General features: G+C 50.5%; 4 protein-coding genes across 4 annotated transcripts; 2 read left to right on the top strand and 2 right to left on the bottom strand.

Moving 5' to 3' along the window:
- Positions 1–996: 996 nt before the first annotated feature.
- On the bottom strand, positions 997–8,060 carry LOC135583390 (protein S-acyltransferase 10-like). Its single transcript, XM_065079077.1, has 11 exons — positions 7,847–8,060; positions 7,636–7,750; positions 6,655–6,729; positions 6,475–6,543; positions 6,252–6,383; positions 6,020–6,053; positions 4,898–5,007; positions 3,106–3,192; positions 2,835–2,918; positions 1,404–1,469; positions 997–1,305 (listed from the first exon to the last, which is right to left on the bottom strand). Exons 1-11 carry the CDS (start codon positions 7,941–7,943, stop codon positions 1,131–1,133), a joined length of 1,044 nt encoding a protein of 347 aa, XP_064935149.1. The 5' UTR covers positions 7,944–8,060; the 3' UTR covers positions 997–1,130.
- A 1,545-nt stretch (positions 8,061–9,605) lies between these two features.
- On the bottom strand, positions 9,606–11,434 carry LOC103994436 (uncharacterized). The gene is made up of 3 exons (XM_009414765.3): positions 10,884–11,434; positions 10,610–10,795; positions 9,606–10,056 (listed from the first exon to the last, which is right to left on the bottom strand). Exons 1-3 carry the CDS (start codon positions 11,367–11,369, stop codon positions 9,763–9,765), a joined length of 966 nt encoding a protein of 321 aa, XP_009413040.1. The 5' UTR covers positions 11,370–11,434; the 3' UTR covers positions 9,606–9,762.
- A 537-nt stretch (positions 11,435–11,971) lies between these two features.
- LOC135587539 (probable signal recognition particle 43 kDa protein, chloroplastic) lies at positions 11,972–13,406 on the top strand. The gene has a single exon (XM_065079076.1). It carries the CDS (start codon positions 12,037–12,039, stop codon positions 13,246–13,248), a length of 1,212 nt encoding a protein of 403 aa, XP_064935148.1. The 5' UTR covers positions 11,972–12,036; the 3' UTR covers positions 13,249–13,406.
- A 1,540-nt stretch (positions 13,407–14,946) lies between these two features.
- Positions 14,947–16,296, top strand: LOC103991910 (uncharacterized). The gene has a single exon (XM_065194169.1). It carries the CDS (start codon positions 14,947–14,949, stop codon positions 16,294–16,296), a length of 1,350 nt encoding a protein of 449 aa, XP_065050241.1.
- Positions 16,297–22,897: the final 6,601 nt, after the last annotated feature.

Here is a 22,897-nt window from a genome sequence, read left to right on the forward strand (position 1 = left end):
ATGAAGAATTATTGAAGAAGCTTGAATGCATTAACATGTCTCTCTCCTATTTATACAGATCAGGAGGGAGGATTTCTCTCAACATAATATAGCATCTCAGGCTGTGTCAATGGTGCTATCATCATGGAGAGTGTTTCATGCCATGATGATTGTATTGTCTCATAGAGAACACTTTGGGACATGCTAGCTGCACTATCATTGTAATGTCTCGGGTCATGACGATTGCACAGACATCATAGAGAGCGCTTCGAGCAATGTTAATCATGATGTTATCAAAGAGAGCACTTCAAGACATGTCAAGCGTATTGACATCAAGAGTGCATCTTCAATCATGTCTGTTGCATTGTCATCATGGAGAGCACTTCGAGCCGTGTCAATAGTACTGTCCTCATAAAAAATACTTTAGGTCATGTCGATCACACAACTCATACTCTCGTTATAGAGAGTGCTTCAAGCAGTATCGATCGTGTTGTCATCATAAAGAGTGTCCCAAGCCATGGCAACCATGCTTTTGGTCGAGGGTAAAACACCCTCACTAGAACACTCATTAAGCGAGTTAACGGAATGCTTATGACATGAGCTCTCCTTTGAACACCAAAATGATATCAATGATACAACCCGACTACATTCGAGTCCATATGCATATGAAGTTTGATGTGGCCAAAGTGAAGACTACAACACTCACTCAAGCGTTGTTGTGAGCTCGAACGCTCATCCCATGATCGACCTGTATGAAGACCGAAGTTGGATGAGGTACGAAGTAATTTTAGTAAACAATGAATGACCTCGATTATTGTGACCTAATAGACTTTTTATAATAGATTTAACCCAGAGAATAACATGTGGAGCCCTTATTGGTTTAAATATTTCCCCTATCAATGACTTTACCAATGACATTAGAGAAGCAATACCTCAGCTAATCGACAGAGAGTTCAATAAATATTATGGAAAGGGCTGAGATAAGACAGCTTTGCTCACAAAAAAGAGGGATCGAGATTGTGGAAGAAATATGACACACAGAATGCAACCTAATCGTATCAGCCACACAAAAAAAGAAAAGAAAAAGAAAGAAAACAGGATGACAAAATACATTGGAAAGAATACATCATCTGGTCGATGAACGTAATTGATCAACAACACCTACAAGAAATAATGTCGATACAGGTGTAAGGTCTTGCTCTTTCTTCTAGTTCCTCCATTCTTGGGATAGCTTCCAGAGTGTATCTGCTGCCCCTGGGGCAACAAAAGGTGTACAAATTTTTGGAGATGCCCCTGCTAAATGGATGAACCTTTTCTGGAATTCCCCTACGAATCAAAAACATTCATAGTATGCTTGTAGGCAGAATTATCAATGAGATACCAGAAAAGCTCACAATGGGCATAGAAAACCATAGTACTGATACCTTAGGTACAATATGCGACGCCTTCTCACCATTTCATAAGTAGTCTGATTTGTTAATGCTAAGTAACTGGACCAAGAATCAGCAGAAAACATAAACTAGTTAACTATTTGGGTTTATGCATCATCTCTCACAATGTAAAATGTGCAAATAATAGGTGTGAATTAATCAAGTATGCATATCCTGCAATTCTAAGAGGTTCATAATAGCAGGTATTAGTAGCAAAATGTGCAGATGTACTCGCCAATTTACTTCCCGAAGAATGCTTGTTTATTGTCTAATATTACATGTTGGTATAACAAGCTGCTCAACCATCAACAAGGGGCAAAAATGGCAGATATAATGGCATTTGGCACAATTTTCTGTAAGAAGCAAATTTGGACATATCAAAAGTTCCACGATTGGTACACGACAATGGGATATTGATCAAACTCTCCATGGGTAACATAAGTTCAGGGAAAAAAAAGCTTTTTTATACTCATCATGAAAGTATATCCTACTATAGTCAATGGACCACTATGATCACCTATACATGTAGTTGAAAATATCATAGAATTTTCTGGAGCAAAAGAAGCTTGACAAACAGTTAGAAAAGAATTTACAGAGCAATGGAAGCCACAATAGATGGCTTGACTGCCTAGTCAAGCCAATAGTCATTAAGCTTGACTGCCTAGTCAAGCCACAATGTTAAGAGCATCACTCGACCTAGTCATTAAGCAGAGTACAGCTGGAACATAGCTGCTAACATCAATAGTCTTGACTGCCTAATAATGTGGTAGGTCAAACAAGACAATAATCCAACATTACTTGCTCCACATTCAGATAAGCTTAAACCTGTTCAGTTGTGTTAGGGTCTTCAACTTAGGTTCTCTTCTAGTTTACTTAAAATTATAAAGAGAATATTTTCATTGTTTTAGGTTTGGGTTATTTTCAGAATAAAAGATGTTAGGAAGAGAGAGATGGAGAGAAAGCCTTGCAACATATATAATTGTTTTCACAGAAGTTAATATGAGTCTACACCAATAAATAACCTCAATTAACTGAATATTCTTGGTAATATATCACAGCCCATGCTCTGAAATCCCTTACAAAGATATTAAAGAAATAATATTGTCTCTTGTTCATCTAAATGATGAAAATTACCAAGAAAGATATCAGCAAGACATGTTCTCACTAACATCCACATATCAAGTGCACTTAAAATGGCTCTGGAGCACTACAAACAACAAAATGATTCTTATAGACAGGCTTAGTGCACATATTTCACTGAGAAACTCGTAGAGAAGTTTGAAAAGTTCACGAGACATCTATATAAAATACCATGTATTTGTGGTGTAATTTTGACTTCTTCCTTAAATTGCAATTCTAGGACAACAGGCACCATGTTAAAATAAACACTACAACTTGTCCAACAATTATGAAGGCTGATATTACCTGTGGAATACAAGCAGCAGAAGCAGAAAGATGAGGCAAAACAACAACAAAGCTAATAGTACTATTGCAATGAAATCCTTCCACCTGATAAGGTCAGCCCAAGCAGATATGGTCAGCATCCCAAAGTCCAAACAGAAGAGACTAACAAAATAGAATAATCATCATAATCATTGTATTGGTCTCTTTTGTTTAAAGGCCCATAAAAGGTCAGAAATAGTTAACTAATATTTTTAAGAACATGATATTTTCAAACCGGAGGAGAGTATCATACCAAGCCTTCACAATTTCTGAATGCAAGAATGTGATGTACAATACAACAGTCCAGACACAAAGGATCGTCTCTTCGAAAATATACCACCTACAAGTGGATTTTTAACAGAACTCATTAGTCTTTCACCTTGAGAACCTCCATAAAGGAAAATGACCATAAACGAGCAGAGATTAAACTTTATGAAGCTCAGACAAACTAACCAATAGATTGCTCTGTATTTCTTTTAAATATGAAGACACAAACAAGAAACAACCAAGTTTGGACAAGGAAAAAAAGGTACAAAGTTGGGGGGAAAAAATTTAGAAAGAAATTCTCACTACAGAGAATATGAAACATAATTGAAGTGTTGCATATCAAAGGGACAAATGAGGGTATGAAATCTGGCAGGAACATTCGAAATTTTATTTGTAAATATGACAAATGATCTACATGAGAATTACAAGGTAAGGCAACTCCAATGCTATAGAAACTTTGATCATTTAAGAATCAGCCATGATGTAGTATCATTTCGGGCAGGATTATCTTCCATTGACATGTTCTATAGGAGGGACCGGTTATCCTTATATCATTTAGTCAATTGATAGAGCAAAAAGCCTAAACTGCAGAATTGGCACAATAATAGATTAATGAATTTATCTATTCAAATATATGAAGCTTTTGACGACGATGAAAGCTATTATACTACTCCAAAAGTACAACCTAACACATACAATTCACCTAATGTACTCCAATGAATAAGCTACAGGTTATGGGCAATAACCTTCCATAAGATACTTAAACTGAGACAACGCAAAGTCAATCTGTGAAATGCAAGTAAGCAATATCTAGCCTAAGCCTAATGGCATTACCATCATTAGCAAATCATACCAAAAACTTACACCGAAAAAAAAAAAACAGAAGAGCAACTCATGATTAAAAAGATGCTAGACCAAACTTGAAGGCAAAGAAGAGCTTGCCTATACTAACTGAAACAATTGGTTCACTCGTGTTCCATTAACTTCTCACTGGGCATATTACAACTAGCTGAATTGTTAAAAGTTGAAACCAACGGCAAACATGCAAGACACTATGCTCCATGAGCAATACATTGTGTCTTTAATTAAATAAATTTTAGTTTGTTTCAACACTGTTTCCCCTAGCTGTGATATTCCCTCGACCACCCAACATGAGCTCAATGAGCATCAAAGTGCCCATTAGCCTAAGCAAATAGTGAATAAAGGAACTACACATGTTAAGCTAACCAGGGAAGTATCACAATTTCTAGTTGACAAACATGAGTTCTCAAAACAGAAAGATGGATCTTGAGAACATAATAGATCATAAAAACATGTCTGTAATCAGAATCTTCAAAGAGATGGATGCGAATGCTTCTTATCTATACTCCCATGAGCAATGAATAAGAGCAAATCTGGATTTATCCAAAGTTTGACTTCAGAAGGCAGTACAATTATCAACAGAGGTCAACAATTAATTATGTTATGTTAAACTGCCAGGTCACCAGCAGGAATTGGATCACCGAACTCCACCATAAATAGTTGCAGATAAGATGGCAGTTACAGACTTAATAGTCCAGCTTTATCCGTCACTATTGTGTAGCTATCTTGCAGCAATAAATTACTGAAACGTTATAGCTCAGGATGTAAAACTGTAAGATTAACTGGACAGAAACTAACACACAGCAAAATTCATCTTTTGTATTAGGATGATGCATTCAAAAGAAAAGCAACATATATAAACAACTTATGCTTCTTCATGATATCATCTTGAAAGCTATTCTTTTTAAGGGGCTCACCAAAATCGGCAATGATTTCCTTGCCCGATGCAAGTTCCTAGCCAAACACAGTGATGATCAAATTGAAGGACACATTTGTCACAATCATGGCAGTGCTTTGCCCGTGGAGGCTGCAAATACAATGCAAAATGTGTATTACAATTCATTGGAGACTGCACAATAAAAGCTTAAGATGAAAGTGCATTTTGATGACAAAGATGCAAACTTGTATCATTTAGATCAAATTAAACTATTTCCATGGTAATTAGCTTCAGCAGAGATCAGCACTTTCTTAGTGCAAGAAATAGAATGGCAATGTATTCATATCTAGAAATTATAGGCATAAGCCGCATGACCAAACATTTATTAATACAAAGCAATTGTGGAGGTAATCAATTTACAACATCCCAGATTTCATACATTCAAATCCGGTCATAGTTTAAATATAGACTCTGAATAGGTAAACAGATATAAACCTGCATATCCATATAGAAACATTAAAAGAGAGCTGAGCTAGTATCTCTATGCAGGAGTTTACATGTTACAGTCACTAAATGAGTTTGCATATTACATATGAGACTACAATATTAAACAGCAAAAGCAAGCTAGAACCAACTAATGTAACAAGAAGCCAGTAATATGCAATAGTCATTATTTTACAACAATAACAACAAAATCGTAAATCCCAACTATTTGGGGTTGGCTATGTGGATCTTTTGTCACCATTGAGATATATAAAGTCATACGTTTAATTAAGTTCAGAGTACTTAAATCTTTATTTATAGTTTCTATTAAGGTCTTAGATCTTTCTCATCTCTTCTCGTATCACTAATATTAATCATTTCATCTCTTTTGACTACCACATCCAAAGGTCTCTTAAACACATGCCTATACCATCTTAAATGATTTTCTCTCATCTTATCCTCTATCGAAGCAATACTTAATTGTTTATAAATAAAAATATTTCTTTTCCTATTTTATCTAGTAACTCTACACATTACGAATAAAAATATCCATCTATTTTTTCTATTGTTAAGCATGTGTAAGTAAAAAAGTAACCTAAAAATGAGATTTCTAAAAATAATAATAAGCAAAAATTCTCAAACTAGTGAGATATGATCAAGGAAACAGATAAAACCTCACCTGAATGATATTACAGTAAGTGCAAGTCCAGTTCCTGTCCAACCAAAACAAACTATATAGTGAAATCATACATAGTTGATTGTGTTGTTCTTCTGATAGTAGATTTATCTTTTATTTTCCATCTTTATCATGTTAAGAACCAAAAAAGAGTACAACAAAAGACGAGAAAGGCAAGATGTTAGTATCAGAGCACTTATTTATTATTACAATAATTAAATATTTATAACAATACCTGATTGCTGATCCAGGAGGGTAGAGGTCCATAACTAGCTTCGACCAGAAAGAAGTCGAGTACGAACTTTGTCTTTCTAATTGGTTCTGGGTCGAAGAAGAAATTATGTTCTCATTCCTTGAATTGGACTGTCTTTGCTTGATCATTGAAAAAGATAGTGAAATAAGGTGAGGATAAAATTTCAAGTCCATGGAAACACAATCATGAAAGTTTATGATCTTACTTTAAAATTGGTGATTTCATGTAAGTAGTATTTGATCCATTTCCTGCCCTCATTGCATCAATAACATACCTAGAACGCATGGATGTAAAAGAGGAATTAATAACGCACTTATATTCTATTGGAAGTATTAGGTGATATTTCATAGCACAGACATGATATGATGAGCTTGTGCATGTTTACCCTGGAGATGAGCCTGATGTTAAGAAATACTGAACTAATGTAGCTACAAAAACCACCAAGTACACTGCAGTAAACCTACAAATACCAACATTTAAATTAAAAATTAAAATGTATGTTAAAATTTAAATTAACAAAAGCAACAAGCAGGGAGCAGGGAGCAGAGACAAATAAGGTAACACAATTAAAATAAGGAATCTATAGAAGAGGAATGGCCTAGATATTCAGATTAAAGTGCACATCACTTAAGGATCTAGAGACAGAAAATGACCAAAGTGGTACAGTCCAGATAACATGACGATGGCCTCATCATACTACATAATAAATCAACTATATCACTGAGAATACACCAAGTATCCCTATGCCATTGGAGTATGCAACAAGTCATAATACCAAAAAAATATGTTCACATATTGGAATCACGACGAGTCGTCACAATCCTAACTGACCCGTTAACTTATTGAGCCTGAACCATGAGCCAAAATGCTTAAACCAAGTTTATGATAGTACACCCCACATCGGTGATAACCCTTCTAAATTAATCCAAATCTTTGCTTAGTCCTGATGTGAGACTAAATTGGGATGTACTTAGTTTTGGAAAAATAACTTGCATTCTATACTCCTTAGAAAGGAAAATTCAATTTAAAAATGAGAGAGAAACACAACTATGCTCGATAGCATCCCGATCCAAGTGTTCTAGAGCCTACACATAGCAATTCTTGATGATAGCCTAACCCTTGCATGACCGCAGTATCTTCATGCTCAAAACTGCCAAAAGTGGGCTTCGAATATGTAGTAGCTGACGAAGCGTTACTAGATCCTCAATCTTGCTCTTCGTTGATCACAAAACCAGATTAATAAGTCTGCCGGCTCGTAAATCTTTAATTATGTGCAAAATTTATCGACAAAGATCCAATATGTTACTAAAATGTAAACCTAAGGCACCAAAAGAAGAACAAAGGAGCAAGGATTTGTGAGGGCTACCATGGCTCCTCCCTAGTCTTGCGTATCAAATTGGCATCGAAAAGGAAGATAACGCCCACGAACGTCACATGAAGCAGAACCATCGCCGCCTTCAATCCCCACGAGGAGCTACTCGCTGCAAAGCACCCAGGATTTTCCCAACCAAACCATTCCATCAAAGATAAAAGAAAACCACGAGAATCGGATCTTTCTGGGGAGAAACGGGTCGTACCACGATCGCAGAGGTCGGGGCAGAGACGGGAGCAGCGGTCGGACACCTTCTCGAGGTCCTCGCGGGCGGAGGAGCGGCAGACGCCGGCGGCCGCCATCGGGCTCAAATCAATCCAAGATCCGCGAGGAGGGGAAGAGGCGAAGAATACGTATGAAGGCCGGGGAAGGGTGCGGTTCTGGCTGTTCCGCAGGAGCAGCGTACCGTTGTAACCACCAGGCGGATCCGCTGCTCCAAACCATGCGAATCGAGACGTCTAATGTACGTCACACGACGCGGAACCCCGCAAAATAACAACTCAAAATAACTACGTGTCATCCAATGGGATGGTGATTTTAGTATCCGGCGTCCCGAGTCAACTAGCCAATTCATGAAAAGTCAGCTGGAACAGATTGGGCACGCTTCCACAGACCGTGTCGAGTACGAACCGGATCGGGTGTTTGACATCCAATCAGAGCAAAGCCTGTGCACCAACAACAGCAGTCCACGTGCACGCGTGGTTGGGTGGGGGGGTGTTGGCGTGGCCACGTTACTTCCGCGAAGCGGCAGGAGAACGGCGGAGATTGAATCCTGCAAAATAGTTTTGCAAGCCAACACCACATGTCATCCGAACGATGGGTTCGACTCGGACCGGTGGGTCAACGTCGCGTCTATGTCGCGTCGCACGTTGATTACGTATGTCTTTATCGACTAGTGTCACTGTCTGCCGTAAATATAAGCCAATGGGGAAGCACCATGCGGACGTTTGCGGGTCATTTGCTTGTTCCACGGTTGGAAGATGATGAAGATAATAAATGGATGACACTCCATCTTTGATTTTTCCTTATTATGGTTTCGCTTTTAATCTGATTTATCAACTTAATATAATTGTGTTTAATCTGCATCAATAGACTTAACATCCAAAGCCCCGAAACGAACGGTCATAGCTAGAGCTCCATCTCGATTCCTCGGGGCACCCTAAAGCACAACCACCCGCGACCGGGACACCGCACACGTGTGGCTCCCAGCAGCCTTTAGAATTAGATGCGGTGTAGTAAGCTTACTCCCGAGGGATCGCACGCGATCCATGAATGTAACGCCGCTCGAGCGCGCTAGTTACGTGAGCGCCAGTTAAGGACTCGTCATGGGGCCCGCCTTACGTGGTTGATCCCTAGCGGATGACAGCGAGGCCCAACAACGTCGCTCTAGCCTCCTCCGCTGGCGTCCTCTTGCTCTTTGTTCTCCCATCCGCCAACTCATTCTCACACCAAAAGGCTAAGAGATTTCTTCCAGCTTGCCGATCGCATTAGCTTTTCCGAGCCTTCAACCTCTTCTGTGCTTCTTTCTTGATCTTGTTGTTGTCTTTATCTTTGGGATACTATGGCGGCGGAGCAGCATAAGGCTGTGGAAGGTGACAAGGAGGTGGAGATGCAAGACCGCGGTCTTCTGGAGAAGCGGCTCCCTGAGAAGGACAAAGAGAATATTCCTGGCCACAAGAAGCCAGCCGAGGAGGTTGCTGAAAGAAACATGAGGCTGAAGACTATGGTGGAACGGAGAAGAAAGGCATACTGGGAAGACTGAGGAGAAGAAAGGGGGAGATGAGTAGCTCAACCTAGCAGGACAGCAAAGCCATGGGTTTCCTTCGTTTAGCTCTTCTGATCCGTCTGACAAAGCTGAAGCACAAACACTAACTCAGTTTCTGCTGGTCATTCAAACGCTAGCAGTCCATTCTACTAGACTGCCAAACTCACCACCTACCAGTAAATCTTAGGGGGCAAAACCGAGAACGCAAGGCTTGCTGTATCTACTGCATCATCACTACACTCCGTCCGGTTGCGAAGAAAACAAGAATATGCAGCTATAAAACGACAAGAGAGCCACAACGTCACGGACCTCGACTCGATCCGAGTCATGTTCGCTCTCTGGGAGTGGGAGTCTCGTCAGTCGTGGTAGTCGCAGGCGTGGGCGAGGCGGAGGGGCTTGTCGAGCCGGTCCTCGCGCAGGGACAGCGAGCACCGGACGTGGCGGTAGAACTTGGACCTGACCAGGTGGCCGAGGACGTAAGCCCGGGCCCGGATCGTGAAGGACAGCTCGAGCGGCACCACCGCCGGAGCGCCGCCGTCCTCGGTCCGGCTCCTGAGTCCCGTGCCCCCACCGTAGAGCGGCACCTGGCTCCCGCCCACGGCCACCGCCACCGTGCGCCCGCTCTTCCGGGACTGATAGAACTCCTTCATCTGCATGCACACGACAAAGATTGATCGCAGGGAAAGCCTGGTGGACTGTCAACGCCTATCATTCAGGCGTGTCAACCATGCTATCAAGCACAGTTTGACCTGCCATACTTGGCTTGCTGGTGTCATGGAATGTGCATAATGATAATTAACGCTTGTGTCGTGGTACCTGATCAAAATAATAGTAATAATAATTTAACCTGCACTAAAGTTGTGCCTGTAATCGATGCCTATACTCCGAGATAGGAACAGACTTTTAATGCCTTCCACCAATGGACGGCAGGCTCCCTCCCCAATGCTTTCCTTCTCTGCCTACTGTGTTTCCTTTCCTCGATACGTACCAAATGCTGTCAGACTCCCTCGGAATTCGAGAGCTCGTCTTTTTCTTCCTTCCCCACCTCGGAACGCGACCGAGTCAGCAGCGAGTCAGGCTCCTGTTCGCTAAACCTGTCGTCTACTTCTACCCTGTACCGGCTACGTGGCGACTAGCTATTGGTGGCAATTCAAAAAGCAAAACGAAGAGATAGCGAGGGATACGGGATACGGGTGAGCTTACGTATCCGGTAGCGATCTTGAGGTCGGAGAAGTAGATCTCCAGGGGCGTGGAGGAGACGTGGACGCCGAAGAACGTCGCGGGGTTGCGAAACGCGATCCTGACCGTGGAGTTGATGGAGAGCATCTTGGTGGGTACGCCCGTGAGGTCCGTCCCCGCGTGGATGTCGTAGCTGCGGAACACCACGCCCTGCGCAAGGAGGAGAAAGAGAGATGAGGGAATGAGAGGGAAACGAGTTGCGATGCGGGACTCGGCGTTTGACTCGGGGAGTTCGGACCTTGACGAAGATGTCGGGCTTGTAGGACTTGCTGGCGCCCCAGAGGATGAGGGAGAAGAGGGTGAAGAGGAGGATGAACCCCAAGACGAACCAGGCGACATAGCAGCGGACGGGAATGGGGCCGTCGTCCTCGACGTCGGAGTCGGAGCAGCCGGACGAGGCGGCGCCGTCGGGGTGGTGGCCCTCGGTGTGGTTGTGGAGCTTGCGCCAGGAGGAGGAGGTGTACTTAAGGGAGGCGGAGAGGCGGGTGGTGGAGGACTCACGCGAGTGGTGGATGGGGGAGCTAGCGTAGCGGTGGTGGTGCGGGTGGTGGTAGTGGGGGTGGAGAGGGGAGGCACCGGGGGAAGAGCCGCCGAGGGACACCCTGTCGACGTCGTGGTGGGAGTGGGTGGGGCTCATAACGTAGTAGATGGGCCGGCGCGGCGGCGACCTCGGCGGCGACGAAGCCGCCAGGCTCGTCACCTCCGAGTCCGTCTTCGCGTGCATCTGGCCACCTCTCTCTCTACCTGTGGAGGAGCGGGTTGATAATGGTGGGCTGCAACTCGCCTCGGTTTTGAAGGGGGAGAAGAGAATATATCGTTACAAAATGGTTTCTTTTTGGGGTTTTGGTGTGAAAGGGGCGCGCTGCACGGGTTTCGATGCGATTCACGGAGGGAGAGGAACGCAAGCCGTCCTTCTTCACTGTCGCCCGCTTTTGTTATCGGGGAATGGAGACGGGAAGACTCGGGCCCGCATGCGGGATGAGGGCGCAATGCCGGGCGTCACGTTCGACGAGAACGTTAGCTATTGATGTGGTCAATGTTGACCTCAAAGTTCAAGGACGTCAAAACATCCGCTCGCCGTGGAGTTTGTCCGGTGTTCCAACCCTCTAAACCGACGCTTTTGTGCATAAACTCAGGCTCTCGCGTGGAGATTTGTGCGGCGCCGGTTGTTCCTCGATCCAAACATCTCCATCGTTCATCGCTGGTGAGTGAGGCGCAAACCTTTTAGGTGGGTCCCAATCTCTTTGGTTTGTCACGTGAGCGTCCAGAGGAGACGTGGCAACATGTGATACGTCTTCCCGCGACACTCCTTATCTTCTCTCCCACTCAGCCTTCAACACGGATAGAGCGAGTGGCGGAGCAAACCAGCTTTTCTTCATCCGAAGCCCCAAATGCACGCTCGCTCTCGAATGGAGACTCTGCTCAGAACCCCATCTCTATCCCGCTTGAAGCTGCCGCCGAAGCCCCTCCTCACCCTCCCTCCGTCTGCGCCCGCCCCCGCTTCTTCCTTCTCCCTCCGACCCCACGGCCTCCGCGTCCGCTTCTCCGCCTCCCCCGACCAGCTGCCAGCTCCTCCGTTGCAGCCTCGAGGGCAGCGAGGCGACGAGGACTACGGCGAGGTCAACCGGATCGTCGGCAGCCGCACCGTCCGGTCCCCTGTCTTCGGCGACGACGGCTCCGTTTCGGCGGCCACCGCCACCGAGTACCTGATCGAGTGGAAGGACGGCCACGACCCGTCCTGGGTTCCGGCCTCCGCTGTCGCCGCCGACGTTGTGGCGGAATACGAGACCCCCTGGTGGACCGCCGCCAAGAAGGCCGACGCCGCCGCCCTCTCCGCCCTTCTCTCCGACCCGTCCGCCGCCCGGGACCCCGACGCGGAGGACCCCGACGGCCGCACGGCGCTGCACTTCGCGGCGGGCCTGGGCTCGGAGGAGTGCGTCCGCCTGCTCGCGGAGGCCGGGGCGGACGTTGACCGCCCGGAGCGGGCCGGCGGGGGACTGACCCCGCTACACGTCGCGGCCGGGTACGGGCAACCGGCGGCAGCGCGGGCGCTGCTGGCGGCCGGGGCGGACCCGGGAGCGTTGGACGGGAGGGGGCGGACCCCGCTGGAGCTGGCGCGCGAGGTGTTGGCCGCGACGCCGCCCACGGTGATCGGGCGGCGGGTGGGACTTGAGGCGACGGCGGCGGAGTTGGAGGCGGCTGTGTACGAGTGGGCGGAGGTGGGGAGGATCCTGGAGGGAAGGGGTAAAGGGAAGAGGAGGGAATACCTGGTGGAGTGGAGGGACGGTGGGGAAAGGGAGTGGGTGAGGTCGGCGTGGGTGGCGGAGGACCTGGTGGCGGACTTCGAAGCGGGGCTGGAGTACGGGGTGGCGGAGGCGGTGGTGGGGCAGCGGGAAGTGGCTGAGGGCGGAGTCCGGGAGTACCTGGTGAAGTGGGTGGACATCGAGGAGGCTACATGGGAGCCGGAGGAGAACGTCGACCCGGAGCTGGTGGAGGAATTCGAGCGGAGGCAGGCGCTAGGCGGGGTAGTGACGTCCGTGCCGGCGTCGGCGCAGGGAGAGGGAAGCGGGGCGGCGGCGAAAGAGAGCACTGTTATGGGGTGAGCCGGATCCCAGATCGACGTTTACCGACTTAACGTCCGTCGGCATTCAAGTCCTGACGCAATTCGGGACGTTGTTTCATTATTCATCGGTGGAGGTAGCAAAGCATGACGGACGAAGCTCTAATGGAAACTGTTATCTAAACTTGAGGTTTCGTAGCATGCAGTGGGCTCCCTGTACTCTTCTTTCATTGTTGTTTTGCATGCAGTTCCGGCGGCGTGTGGAGCGCTAAACGTGTGAAGTGAGCAGGTCGATCGATCACTCGGTCGGACCCAGCGCTAAACGTGTGAAGCGCTCTGTATCACCCGGTGGTGCAATGCACTCAGGCCTATGGTCCAACGGACACCAGTCTCCCTCTCCCACTCCATATTCGCTGTCGGTGGAATGCTTCGAGCACACCCCTCTCTCCGTATGCCCCGCCTCTATCTTCGCCCCCATCAGGTTCCCCCCTTAGCTCCACAATTATGAGGGTAATAATTGTGATAAGACTCACATAACATCAGCTGCATATGACGCATCACGTCTCTGTTGACTTGATGAGGCACCTGGTCAACGTGGATCGGAACGTCTACCAAGGCGCATTAACGCCCTGTTCAGGTTCGATCCCTCACGCTACGCCAACGGCAACATCATCAGACGCTACCAGAAGTACGATCCTGCTCCCTGCGGGCCAACACATCAGGCAACGGTAATTCTCACTATAAAAACCCTCGCGCTCCGAGGGGAGGGAGTAGGAGAACAGACAAAACTTAGCTAAAGAAACCTTCGCGACTACCCTCTAACTTGATCGTCGGATGGGTCGGGTCGAGCGACCCGACCCGACCTTTGTGCAGGTGCGAAGGCGGAGGTCGTCCACTAAAGGTGCAAGCGGGGAGTCCTCTCCCGGTGGAAACGACGACCCCGTCCCAATCGGGACACCGTAATCGGTCGCCTCCGTAGTCTCGGGAAACGTCCCAGGGAGATCCCCACCATCCGGACCCGAACCAAGCCGCGTCGGCCCCGAAGCCACGGCTTAAAGTTGTTTACACCAACATTTTTGACGCTAGAAGGAGGGCCTGAATGTCGAGGGATCACCCGATTGGCTCATACGAGCCCGTGGCTGAGAGGTCACATCCGATCGGAGCTTCGGGGGAACATCCCCCGCGCGGAGATCATCGTGACGAACACCCCGCCACGACCTCAGAGCGCTATTGGCGGATATTCAACGACCCGGGCTTGTCGCCGCCCGACAGCGCCCCCGCCGACCCGTCGCCCGTGTCGTCCGAGGCCTTTCACGACCTCACCCATCAAGTCCGAACTTTGACTGATATGGTGCAATCCATTATTCCACTTGTCTCTCGTCCGCTGCACCCACCGGTCGTCCAAACACTGCAGCAATAGGAGCCACCCGTTCAAGCTCGCACACCACCTCAGGAGCTCCCCGCTTGGCCTCAGGTCCCATCGACCCCACTCGGGGATTGAGTGACGAATTCTACGGACTCCCTTCGAGCCCAGTTGCGCTTCGTCAGCTAGCGACTGGACGAGGTGTAGAAGGAGGTTCGCAGGTCGAAGGGAGAGCCCGGGGAGGACGCACACCAGGGATCTCCGTTCACACCTGAGATACAGGATCAGACAGTCCCCCCGAACTTCCGACTCCCCTCCTTGGACACTTACGACGGCTCCACCGACCCAGCGGATCACGTAGCCGCTTTTCGCGCCCAAATGGCACTGTATGGAACTTCTGATGCTTTGATGTGCAGGGCATTTCCCACCACCCTGAGGGGCCCGGCCCGCACGTGGTACAGCGGCCTGAAGACTAGGACTATCGCCTCCTTCGACCAGCTCATCAAGGACTTTGAGCTTAACTTCCTAGTCTACGCCCGGCCGAAACCGTCCGTTGCATTACTCCTCGGGCTCAACCAGAGGGAGGACAAGCCCCTCTCCCATTTTGTAAATCGTTTTGCGGCGCAAATCCGGGGGTTGCCGGGTGCTCACCCCTCTCTGTTGATGCAGGCGTTTATGATAGGCCTGCAGCCTTCTAGATTCTTCTGGTCTCTCGTGGAGCGACCCCCCACCGCAGTACCTGAGATGCTTCAACGGGCGAACCAGTTCATCGCGGCCGAGGACTGGATAGTCGGGAAGCGGGAGGAGCACAAGAGGGTCAGGCCGGAACCGGCTCGGGGACAACAGTCTGCCACGCCGAGGCGCAGGCTGGACCGACCTGACCCGCCCTTGTTGAGGTCTCCGATACCCCCTTTGGGCGCATCCCGAACGGAGATATTTCTCCAAATAAGGGAAAAATGGCTGCTCAAGCCCCCCGTCCCGATGAAGAACCCGTGGGAACTCGCTGACCAATCCAAGTATTGCCGCTTTCACCGGCAAAGCGGACACGATACTAAGGAGTGCCGTGAGCTGAAGTGGCAAATTGAGCTCGTCCGTAGAGGACACCTCGGTCGATACGTCCGACAGAACAGGGAACCCTCGCCCCATCCAGAGGGCCCCGTTGAGCGCCACATCGACGTCATCACGGGCGGCCCAACATCCGGTGGGATCAATATGTCCGGAAGGAAGGCATACGCCCGCTCCGCTAGGGCCGATGTTCCCCGACGCGGCCCCGACCCCGAGGTCGCGTTCCCCCTAAAGGACGCTGAGCGACCAAAGCATGACGACGCGCTCGTGATAATGGCTCGAATCACCAACGCCCAGGTGAGGCGAATCATGATCGACATAGGGAGCTCAACCGATGTGCTATATCTTGACGCTTTCCAGAAACTTGGGTTAGCTAAAGAGGCCTTGGAGCCTATCTGCTCGGTGCTCACTGGGTTCACCGGCGACTCGATCTCACCGTTGGGAGCCGTCACCTTGCCCCTGACTTTGGGAGCACCGCCCATAACAAAGACGGTGATCTCCACCTTCTTAGTGGTGGATCTCCCTACGACATACAATGCCATCCTCGGTCGCCCCACCCTCAACAAGATTAGAGCCGTAGTCTCCACCTACCACCAAACGGTGAAGTTCCCGACCCATGCGGGGACAGGGGAGGTCTGGGGGAGTCCTCGTGAGTCCAGATAGTGCTACCTGACGGCGATTTCACTACACAAAAGGGCGAAGATCAACCGACCCCTGGAGGACCCAAGGGAAACGAAGCGGCCGACCCCACATCCTGAGCTGACGGCGCCCACCTGTGACATACCGTTGATGAAGGATCGACCGAACCGGACGATCAAAGTTGGGTCGAAACTCCCCGAACAAGAGCGAGAGCAGCTCGTCGGCTTCTTGCAGGAGAACGCCGACGTCTTCGCCTGGGCGCCATCCGACATGACAGGCGTCGATCCAAAGACCGCCCAACATCACCTGAACATATCACCCGATGCTCGGCCAGTGAAGTAGAAACCATGACGCCAAGCCCCAAACAGACAACAGGCCGTCCGCGAAGAGGTAGAGCGACTCTTGGCGATCGACTTCATAGAGGAAGTCAAGTACTCGCGATGACGCCAAGCCCCAAACAGACAACAGGCCGTCCGCGAAGAGGTAGAGCGACTCTTGGCGATCGACTTCATAGAGGAAGTCAAGTACTCGCGATGGTTGTCTAATGTAGTCCTGGTGAAGAAATCTAATGAGAGTTGGAGGATGTGTGTTGACTACACCAATCTCAATCGCGCATGTCCAAAGGGCTGCTATCCCCTCCCGAGGATCGACCAACTGATCGACGCAACCGCTGGGCATGCCCGGCTGTCATTCATGGACGCCTTCTCCGGCTATAACCAGATCAGAATGGAGCCCGAAGACCAAGAGCACACGGCCTTCCTCACTGATCTGGGAGTGTATTTCTACAAAGTTATGTCGTTCGGGCTGAAGAACGCAAGTGCTACCTATCAGAGGGCCGTGAACAAGATGTTCGCCCAGCAGATCGGGCGAAACATCAAGGTCTATGTTGACGACATGATCGTGAAGAGTCGTGCGACCACAGATCACTTAACCGACTTGGCCGAAACATTCGCCACGCTGCAGAGGTATGGTCTGCGACTCAACCTGGCAAAGTGCGTTTTTAGCGTCAACTCGAGGAAGTTCCTCGGGTTTATCGTACACGAAAGAGGAATCAACGTCAACCCGGAAAAGGTTCAGGCGATCATCGATATGCAAACCCCCCGGACAATCAAGGACTTGCAGCAACTGAACGGAAGGCTCGCTGCCTTATCCCGGTTCCTATCCCGATCTGACGATCGTTGCCTCCCCTTCTTCCGAGCACTGAAGAATCCGAAGAACTTCCAATGGACGGCGCAGTGTGAAGAAGCTTTTGGGCAAGTCAAACGACACTTGGCCAACCTTCCCCGCCTTACCTCGATCTCTTTTGGGAAAAACTCGGTATCTACCTGGCTGCCTCCCAGCACGCGGTCAGCTCTGTCCTAATCAAAGAAGTCTCTAGCGAACAACTACCAGTCTACTACATCAGCCACGTCCTAAACGGGCCAGAGGAGCAGTACCCGTCGATAGAGAGACTGGCTCTGGCGCTCGTGCTAGCGGCTCGGAAGCTGTGCCCCTACTTCCAAGCCCACCCGTTTGAGGTAATCACCGACCAACCGCTTAGGCAAGTTTTATCTAAATTCGATGTCGCAAGTCGGCTCCTCAAGTGGTCGGTTGAACTCAGGGAGTTCGACATACGTTACGTACCAAGGACTGCCGTCAAAGCCCAATCCGTAGCCGACTTCGTCGCGGAACTTGCTCAGACCGATGACGAGGGTTTCGAGCAGTCTAAGGAAGCGTGGATCCTGCACGTGGACGGCTCGACCACCTCAAGCAGCGCGGGCGCGAGACTGGTGTTATCGGACCCTGGCGACCGTTCATTTGAGCGCTCCCTCCGCTTCGGGTTCCGTGCTACCAACAACGAAGCCGAATATGAGGCACTCCTGGCAGGACTCAGGCTAGCCCTCGAGATGCAGGTGAATGTCGTTCACGTTCTCACCGATTCGCAGTTGGTAGCTGAGCAACTTGACAACGGATACGAGGCCAGGGAACCAACCATGGCAAAGTACCTAGCGGAGGTAAAAAGCCTAGCCTCTAATTTCTCTCACTTTACGGTATCTAGGGTGCCAAGGAGTTAGAATGAGCGAGCCGACAAGCTGGCTAAACTGGCCTCAAGGTTGGACTACAAAGCCCAGTCCGAGATTGAAGAGCTCTCCTTTCGTGCCATCTCGGTCTCGGCTCTATCTTCAGCCGACGCTCGTACCACGTGGGTGCAGGAGATGCTCCGCTTCAAGCGCAACGGGATTCTTCCCGCTGACGAGGCTGCGGCTCAGCGCATCCTCCGAACGCAGGCATGGTACTCCGAGGTGAACAGACGGCTCTACAAGCGGTCCTTCTCGCATCCTCTACTGCAGTGCCTCGGGCCTGAAGAGGCTTAGACGGTCCTGGTCAAGGTCCATGAAGGTATTTGCGGGGAGCATATCGCTGGACGGACCTTGGCTTACAAAGTCCTCCGCCAAGGATACTATTGGCCCACCATGTCCCAAGACGCAAGATCTTACGTGCAGCGGTGCAGCCCGTGCCAGAGGCACGCCCGAACGCTCCGGCAGCCTGCAGTTCCGCTCGCACCCATTGACTGCGCATGGCCATTCGCGCAATGGGGACTGGACCTCCTTGGCCCTTTCCCACCGGCCTCGGGGCAACGGAAGTATATTGTCGTTGGAGTAAACTACTTCACCAAGTGGCCCGAGGCCGAGCCACTAGCAACAATCACGGAACGACAAGTGGAGAAGTTTGTCTGGAAAAACATCATGACTCAGTTTGGCTTGACTAGAACCATCATCACGGACAACGGATCCTAGCTCGCCAGTGCAAGGTTCCGAGAGTTCTGCGCGAACTATGGGATTCTGCTGAGGTTCAGCTCGATGGCCCACCCCCAGACGAACGGGTTGGCCGAGGTGACCAACCGATCTTTTCTAGACGGACTCAGGAGGAGAGTGTCTGCGGCCCGATCTGCTTGGGTGGACGAGCTCCCAAGTATCCTATGGTCCCTACGGACCACCCCCAAAACCGCAACTGGAGAATCCCCCTACAGCCTCTCATATGGGACCGAGGCCATCCTACCCACCGAAGTGGTTTTCCCTACCCCTCGGACAGAAAACTACGATAAAACGACTTCGGCCCAAGGAATACGAGCCGGCCTCGACCTGCTCGAAGAGCGGCGTGCTGACGCACACCTGAGAGACCTCTCCTACAAGAGAGTTATCGCCAGAATCTATAACCGCAAGGTACGACCTTGACCCATTAAATTAGGTGACCTCGTCCTACGCAAGACCGAGGTCAGCGACCCGACCCGAGCGTGCGGCAAGCTCACCCCCAACTGGGAAGGACCCTATCGGGTTATTGACGTCGTCCGGGTCGGCACGTATCGGCTTGCAACCATGCAGGGCCACCCTTTGCCGAGGACGTGGAACATGCAAAATATCAAGAAATTCTTCGTATGAAGGAGAGATGAAGTAGGCAAGAAGTCCGAAACGAAAGTTTTATTAAAACAAAAAAACTTATTATAGGACCATACAGCTTGTGGAAGCTTTACAGCACCAGACTAAACCCCTAGGTTATTACAATGCACTATTTTTTGGAGGCTTCGACGCTGTCGTCAAAAGGGACCTCATCTGGCATGTCGACGCTCAGGTCTTCGGGGTAGGAGGCGAAAGGGGTTTTCCTCGACCTCCAGGTTGGGGTGGCACGCCTTGAAACGAGCCAAGGCAATCCAGTACCCATATTCATAGGTAACCTACCCCGACCGAATCAGACCGAGTTGAAAGCCCGAGGACTCTTTGTAGTCCTTGATCAGCTTCCTGTCTTTCTCTAGCCGTTGACTCATCTCGGCGGTCAGGACGTCAGAAGCCCCCTTCACCTCAGCACGAGCCTCCTCCAGCTTTCGAGCAAGGCCCGTCGCTTCATCCCGAGCCTCGGTTCGAGTCACCCTCAAGAGCGACTAGAGCTCGTTATTTTGATCCTTGGCCGCCTTCACCTCTGATGTGAGGCACGCCGACTCTGCCTCCAACTCTGAGGCGTGCTGCTCGGCCGCCTCCGAGACAGAGGAGAGGCGTGACACCTCCGCCTCGAGATCAGAAGCTCGTTGCTCGGCCGCAACAATCGCCTCCGGGGCCACCCCTGCACGGGCTCCTCGATTTGCCGGCGCAGCTCGGAGTTGCGGTAGCTCAGAACGCCGAGAGCCCGACCCGCGTCGTGGACACAGTCCATCAACACCGTGGTATAGTGATGGCTCTGCAAAAGAGAAAAAGTCAGGACAAGTACCGTTCGAGCAAAGAAGTCGATAGAAAGATTCTTACCCACAGCAATGACTTAGCAAACTTGCCCAACAAAACGTCTGAGGGCATGGTGTAAAGATCTCGAGCCATGTCGGGATGAAGCCCACCTCGTGCGAAGGAGGCCACGGCCTCCCCATCAGCCCACACCCGAGTCCCGCGGGTCAGTCCCACCCACCGGGCGACCAGCGGGTCGAAGGGTTGGCCCTCCGGGAGTCCGCCCATTACCCGAGCTTGATAAGACTCATCTTGTGCTCCCGCAGGGAGGCGATACAAATCGCGAATGGAGGGTTCCCGAGGCGCCTTCCCTGCCACCTCGTTGCTCGGGCCAGCTTCTCCCAGACCAGGGCCCCGTCGCCGATCACGGCGGCCTGGTTCAACAATGACCTCCCGAGCCCGAGGTGGAGGCATATCCCCCTTCCGGGCGACGATCTTCGATTTCTTCCGAGGCCTGCTGACCTCGAGTTCTACTGGCGCTTCTTTTATGCCGGCCCCGGGCTCGGTCGTTTGACGCAACGACGTGACCGACGAAGACCGCCCCCCGCGCACAGCGACGAGGTTCACCATCTCTGCACGAGAACACCGACATTGGTAAGAACTCCAAAAACGATCTTTAGGAAAACCCTAGCATTACCCGCTGTGGGCATACCTCGAGGCGCCGGGCTAAGACCCGCCTCGACCAGCCACCCCTCGACCATCTCCCGGATGACCCGAGAGGTTGGGAGAATCTCCTTGAGTTGTCGAAGGTCCCTGCGCTCCTCATCGTTCAGGGACGGAGCGGTGTTGTCAATCACGCGCGCCGCCCACCGGAGCCCGATGCCCCAGTCCTCCGAACGACAGACAAAAAAGAAATGTCCCCTCCATCCCTTATTACTGGAAGGGGCCCCGCTAACCCGGAAGCTCGCTCAGGCGGACAGATAGTAGCCCCCCGACCCCTTGGAAAGGCAAAAACAGGAGAGGAAGAGGGACCGGGTCGGGGTAATGTTGGCGTAGTGGCACTCCCCTAGGAATGCCACCAGATAGCGCCAGGAGTTCGGTGCCATCTGCAACGGGGAAATACGCCACCACGAAATGCAAGAGATGATGACGGGATGCAATGGGAGGCATAGCCCGGCCTCGAAGGCATCCAAAGTCAGGGAGAAACCCTTTGGGATAGGGTCATACGCCCATTGCCCCGACTCAGGGGCAGTAAGAACAAACTCCTCTGGGATACCATAACGGCCCCGGAGGTAACCAAGTGATGACTCGCTCACAGTAGAGCCAAGGTCGTGCGGCCACATTAAGGCTTCGAGAGCCCTAGCCGCTTTCTCGTCAGACGACGAGTTGGGGCTCGGCGGTAATATTTTCTCTCCGGCGTTACCGGAGGTGGACGGTGAAGAAGACGGAGGCAAGGAAGAAGGGGAAGCCATCCTCACCGACCCTAAGAAGGAACAGTAGGATAGCCGATTCGGACGGAGCAACACAGTCCGAAGGAGCAACTAGGTGAATGCAAGTAACAAGACATGTAGGAAGCCAACTGTAGACTATTTATAGGCCATATCCTGCCAAAACAACAACCCTTCCTCTCCTGAAGCATGTTGTGTCAGGCAGACCGAACGTCACTTCGCCATCAATATGGCCTGACGTGGCAGCCAACCGGCGCGCTGTGTGAATGCTGAAGCGCGATCTTATCGGCCTCGAAAACCAGCGACTCCCGAAAGTGACAGTCCCTTGGGCTTCCCTAGGAAGTGACCTGGCCTCCCGCGCTCGCGCGTCACTAAGCAATGGATTGCTGATCAAAACCAAGTCTCTCCTCGGCCGCAGACTACCCGAGACCACGCCTGCGCGGCCAGCCCGCCTGCGCCGTGCTCCTCGGCTCCATGCTGCCCGAGACCACCTCTACGCGGTCTGCCCGCCTGAGTCGTGCTCCTCGGCTGAGTGTTGCCCGAGACCACGCCGTGCTCCTCTACTGCATGTTGCACGAGACCACGCTTGCACGGCGTGCCCGTCTGCGTCATGCTCCTCGGCTGCATGTTGCCTGAGACCACGCCTGCGCGGCCTGCCTGCCTACGTCGTGCTCCTCGGCTACGTGTCGCCCAAGACCACGCCTGCGCGGCCTGCCCGCCTCGCCGTGCTCCTCGGCTCCATGCTGCCCGAGACCACCACCTTTGCGCGACCTGCCCGCCTGAGTCGTGCTCCTCGGCTCCATGCTACCCGAGACCACTGCCTCTGCGCAGCTCGCCCGCCTGAGTCATGCCTCTCGGTTACATGACCGCAGTCTCTGCTCAGCCTGATCGACTGAGTCGTGCTCCTCGACTGCACACTACCCCGGGGTCACCGCTGCAACCCTCCTTAATTATTAAACTCCACGATCCCCGCACCCCTGGCAACGGACC

This window comes from Musa acuminata, chromosome BXJ1-8, assembly GCF_036884655.1.
Source record: "Musa acuminata AAA Group cultivar baxijiao chromosome BXJ1-8, Cavendish_Baxijiao_AAA, whole genome shotgun sequence".
Classification (NCBI taxonomy): Eukaryota; Viridiplantae; Streptophyta; class Magnoliopsida; order Zingiberales; family Musaceae; genus Musa; species Musa acuminata.